The sequence below is a fragment of the Panicum hallii genome, chromosome 3 (assembly GCF_002211085.1).
Source record: "Panicum hallii strain FIL2 chromosome 3, PHallii_v3.1, whole genome shotgun sequence".
In the NCBI taxonomy this organism is placed as follows: domain Eukaryota; kingdom Viridiplantae; phylum Streptophyta; class Magnoliopsida; order Poales; family Poaceae; genus Panicum; species Panicum hallii.
In genome coordinates, this window is record NC_038044.1 from 10057816 (window position 1) to 10063248 (window position 5433).

Genomic DNA, 5433 nt, shown 5'->3' on the forward strand with positions numbered 1-5433 from the left:
TTCATGAGCAGGATGGTTGTTCTGATGAACTTGATAGTTGTTCTGATGAGTTCCCAGGCGTGCTACTTGAACCCAATTTTGTAGGAGATGCCCCCACATGCCAAGCAGACGTGTAGTGAAAGCAGATAAAAGGAAGCATATTTATAAGGAACATCTGTTTCCCTGAAGGCATTGGGCATTCATGCTCAGCTTCTTAACCCACTAGTCGGTAATGACTGCAGGGAGATCCCTTGTCGTGCTTCTCTTCACCTTCCCGTCCAAGCAGCAAGAGAGCAAGGCCATGGCTATATCCTGATGCTGATGGTGAGAAGAACCATCCTCCCTCCACGGCCAGTAGCATTTCAGCATTTCATCCGGCCACATGAACTGAATTCCTGCAGGTTGCTGCAAAGCTGTTTGAGATCACCGAAGGGCCAAATGGCAAAAGGTGAATACGCTGCTGAATGCTGTAATACCAACAGAACATACATTATATTAACCAATCATTGATCACTGGGCATAGCAATGGACGAGTAACAGTTAAAAGGTCCCGTTGGCTTGTTAGTGATCTAGTCTCTGCACAGGTGCACAATAAGCTACGAGATTCCACACTATAAAGCAAGCACTATAAACAAACATACATAACCTCTCCATCCATGCACAGATATGATCAGGAGCTACTGCTACTGCTGCCAATAACAATCCAGAGCTCAAGCTCCGACTACCATTTCCGGCCACTATAGTACTATACACACTTAGTAGCAAAAAGGTCAAAGAAAAAGCAAGAGAGAATGCAGAGACCGCTACACAAAAAAGGACTAGATATAATACAGATTCCACGGCGTCCTGCACAGGGATATGAATGCTAGTATCTGTGAGACAAGTTGTGCCGATCTTGACCCCAGGGACTTCTAGCGGTCTCGTTAGCACGCTGTGAATCATGTTGAGCTGGGCTACTCTGCTCCTGGTAATGCTGGTGCTCGTTTGGCAGCCGCCAGCTCCTGCTCCCAGCATCGCTGCCTGAATCCACCACCATGTCACCACCCTCCAGTATGCGGAGAACCTTTAGGCCATGTCAAAGAAAAAGTATGAGCACATAGACTGCTGGTATCAAGTTTTCCTACTTGTTGATAACGGAGATGAAAGAAACAACATTGTTGAGATTGAGAATGACTAACATGGGACATGCGTGGCCTCAAATGAGGGTCACGCCTTATGCACAGGTTTGCTGCGTGCAACATGCAGTAGACCTCGTTTTCGCAGAAGCGGCCTCCTAGGCGTGGGTCAATCAGCTCATCGATTGCATACTCTTCCAACAAAGGCCGAGCCTGTTACAAGCAAATCAAACATGGTCAGGGTAAAGAGATGGCACCGCCCACGAATCCAGACACAAAAGTTGATTTACTCCCAGTTTGAATTTATGACTGGTGAACAAGTAGAAATATAGAAGTTAGCTGGTTCCATGCCAGTTAGTTGCTTAAAAAAAATTTCAGTCAGTTATATGACAAGAGTCAAACACTCCAGCAAATATTGAAGAGGTTCAACACAGGAAAGGCAGAAACTATCACCACCGACTGACTCGTACCATACATGGTTATACTTATACAACTACAGTAGGCTCTTATATTAGCCAGACGTATAAAAATCCAGCATTAACAGACAGGAAACAGTCACAGTAGATGAACTAGTGATCTCACCCATTCTGTTAAGAACTGCTGGCCCTTCGGTCTGTTAATATCCACAGCCTTCCGTCCAGTGACAAGTTCCACAAGTACAACTCCAAATGAGTAGACATCAGCCTTCTCTGTTATTTGCCCACTCTGAGCATATTCAGGCGCCAGATAACTGCAAATAGTCAAAAAGAGGATCAGATTTGCGAAATTTCATCTAGTCATACCTGACCATGGATGGCAAAGCGTATACGAGACATCAGAGCACTTACCCAAATGTACCAATGACTCTTGTTTCCACTCCCATGTCTCCATCAGGTTGCCATCTAGCCAGACCAAAATCTCCAACCTGTCGTAAAGGTAAAATGATAATTCAACCTCATCATGCAATGACAGTTAAAACTTTTCGTGATGCCAATGGGAATGAAATATTTGGTACAACTTAGTGACTCGCAGACATGTATGCATATTTATGATGCAGTTTATGTAGAAGTTTTATTTTGCATGATAATAAAAATAAATTTCAGTGTGTTAAAGGAAATGACTTTCATATAGAGAGCTGATGATGATCATACCAGAGGTTCAAAATCATGTGTAACGAGGATGTTGTTTGGTCTCATATCACGATGGATTATACAACCAACCCTGCATTCTTCATGGAGATATCGCAGCCCTCTGGCAGCTCCTGCTGCAATCTTTTGTCTGGCAGCCCACTCCAGAGTTTCTTTATTACGGCCTAATACAGTGCGCCAAATGGTTTAGAGAGGTTGAACTCAAAGAAATATTGCTCTCTTTTGGCCAAGTTTGGCAATGAGAATCAAGGGAAGAGTACCGTAGCACATAAATAAATGGTTTACTAAGGTACTTGTAAGTTTCTTTTCCCTGTTTTCAAGCCAGGGTGTTATTTCGATCCCCTGATGTATTGAGTACTGACAATGAAAATGGGCTTACCATAAAGATGTGAATCCAGTGATCCATTGCAGATGTACTCATAAACTAGCAAACGCCTCTTATCTTCAACACAAAAGCCAATCAGCATCACAACATTCCGGTGCTGTGCACAACTCAGAACCTCAACCTCTGAGCAAAACTCGACATCGCCTTGGGAGCTAGCAAGTTTATGCTGCTTGACAGCGATTGCTTGGCCATCAGGGAGGACACCTCTGTGAACAGACCCAAACCCACCTTCAGCCAAGAAATTTGCTTGGGAGAAGCCACCAGTTGCAAGCTCCAGTTCCGCATAGCTGAACCACCGTGGTGGTTTCCCAAATACAGGTGTCTTATGTTGACATATAGAACACAAAGGCGGTGGTCCAGGAGGTGCCCTCCTGGATAATGAGACGGCATCTCTCACATTCCCTCTGAAGTTTAAGTCAGACCTGCTTCTGATTGCATTGATTTCAGTCAAGAGATCCAGTTTGGCAATCTTTTCGAGCAAAGAATCTGCTGTAGGTGTCCTTCTAGGGCGATTTCCTAGCAGTCTAGTGGGTGCAGGCTCCTGTAAAATGTCAGCCATCCATGGCTGAAGTGATGAGGCTGCTGGAGGAGTTGAAACTTCACTCTCGGAGTCAGATATATTGACATTTGAATGCTGGATATTATCCTTGGTTGCCTCTTTCGTCAAAGAGCTAGTTGTATCTGAAGCACAAAATGGAGAAGTGGCAGGGTCAGAGCTTGAGACGGAGGAAGTTCCAGCATCAGTAGTGTCAAACGGAGCTTCCGACTCTGGGCTGCTACTTGGTGTCACGGATGGTCCTTGAATCGAACTCCGCTGCTCATTAATATTACTTGCGGTATTACAATCTGATGTACTCGGCTCAGGTGGTAACTGCGGAGTTGAATTTGACTCCTTTTCAGGAGATCCCACAAGGTTCAACCGAAGAACTTTGGGCCGAGAGCGCTTCATGACTACAATATTGCACTGCAGTTCTTCGAGGCAACGCTTCTCCTCATGCTTCAGTTCCCTGAGCAAGATGGCAAGACAAACTTCAGTTAAGGAATGAGCTATGCAAGAGAAGGGCTACAACGACAGGATGGCGTCAACGCTGAAGAAAGGTATTGTGTGACATTACTTGTCTAGCACAACCCAGCTCGCCTGTGCTCGCTTTGATTCAGTGGCCACGGTACCAGAAGGTAATCCAGATAGAATCTTGACCTTCACATTTATCTACACAACAAGTGACATAAGTAAAAAAAACGAAACGAAATGAAATCTAGCTGGCTGAAGATAGTAGAGCCAGGAAAACGAAAGGGTGACATGATGCTACCAAACCTTGTTCGGATCATAGACATCGTGAAGTTTTAGCATCATTTGAGAGCACAACTCAGAGACGTCTGACTTCTGATTCAACACAGCCTTGTGGCCACTTGCGCAATCCCCCGCAAAGAACGGAAAGCCCCAGAACTTCCTACCTTAAAAGGAGAAGAAAAGAGCACATATTCAAAAGGACATAAATTTTAAAACTTTAGCTATGCAAACATGATTAGGTGGACACTCTAACCGTACTAACATATCGCATAATGATACAGCAGTAGTACATTTCAAGGCGTTCTTTTGTACTGCAGTGTTTGAAACGCAGGCTTGGCAGTACAGAACAATTGTTGCGGTAGGAAAGCTGAAGAAGGTTCATTTCAAAAAAAAAAACTGAAGAAGGGGTCGTATGCATATACCTGAGCTCGGCGGCGGGATGACGACGAGCAGCAGGATGCTGTCGCCGTGCTGGACGACATGCGTGAGCGCCCACACGACGGCCGTCTTGGAGATCTCCCTCGCGGCGGCGCGCACGGCCACCACCACCACGGCACCCGCTCCCGGGCCCTTCTCCGCCGCCCTCTCCGGCTGCAGGCCGGAGGCCGCCGCAGCCTTGTTCCTCATCTCGGAGCGGCAAGAACTCCTGCCAGCCGGTTCAGAGCATCTCCCAGTGAGGAACGAGAAACAAAACAGAGCACGCCGGACGCCGAGGAGGAGGCAGAGAGAGGCAATGGCGCCGCACAGCCGCGCACCCACCGCTCTTCCCTGGCGACTTTAAATGCCCGGGGAAGGAGACGAAGCGAGGGTACTACAGAAACAGCCGCCACTTGGCGGGCGCCGCTAGCGTCCGAGGCCAAATCACAGGGCGCGAGAAAAAGAACAAGCAAGAAGCAATCAATCGAGGTGAAAAAGGAGGCGAACGGGGGGGCCCGGCCCGACGGATGGGGTTGCAGCCGGAGGCAAGCAGCGCAGGAGGACGCCGAGGCGAGGCCGGCGCTGTAGCCGAGCGACAGCGACGTGGGGGGAATGGTGGGCGACCACACCCCGGACCTGTCAGATCCCACAGTTCTGCCCCCACCAACCCGTCTCGCGTCCTCTCCGCTGCTCCCCCAGCGAATCGAGCGGAAAGCGGTTGGATTGCTCCGAGCCGCTCCAAAATCCGCGGATTCTGTTGCGATTCCGCGGAGATTGGTTTGGCCAAGGCCAACGGACAACGGTAACGTTGCTTGCTTCCAGGAGGAACCCAACGGCCTCCCCGGAGCGGAGCAACGAACTGGAACCACGAGACGCGCATTTTCCTCCGGGAGACACCGAAAGCTTTGATGTTTGCTTGGTCGTCGAGATACGCAAGAGGACGGAGCAGAGAGACCCACCTCGCAGAGCGGACGACCGCCGGCAGCCGCCTTGGCAATGGCGCGACGCGGCGCGACGCAACGACGAGCTCGATCGCCTCCACCCGCCGCGCGTTGACCGGCTAGCGCCTCACTGGCGCGAGAAAGAATCTGGCCCTAAACTAGAATTGCTAGCTGGGGA

At 48.7% G+C, this 5433-nt stretch overlaps 1 protein-coding gene across 2 annotated transcripts; it reads right to left on the reverse strand.

Annotated features, from left to right (window-relative positions):
• Nucleotides 1-593: 593 nt before the first annotated feature.
• LOC112886231 (inactive protein kinase SELMODRAFT_444075-like) lies at nt 594-5433 on the reverse strand. Of its 2 annotated transcripts, XM_025952053.1 has the most exons (10): nt 5274-5433; nt 4320-4543; nt 3922-4061; nt 3722-3816; nt 2601-3613; nt 2225-2385; nt 1922-1998; nt 1677-1824; nt 1158-1307; nt 594-1042 (listed from the first exon to the last, which is right to left on the reverse strand). In XM_025952053.1, the coding sequence occupies exons 2-10, from the start codon at nt 4522-4524 to the stop codon at nt 845-847; spliced, it is 2187 nt and encodes a 728-aa protein (XP_025807838.1). In that variant the 5' UTR covers nt 4525-4543; nt 5274-5433; the 3' UTR covers nt 594-844. The 2 variants fall into 2 exon arrangements, with proteins under 2 accessions (XP_025807838.1, XP_025807840.1); XM_025952055.1 differs by lacking the exon at nt 5274-5433 and having other exon boundaries at nt 4320-4765.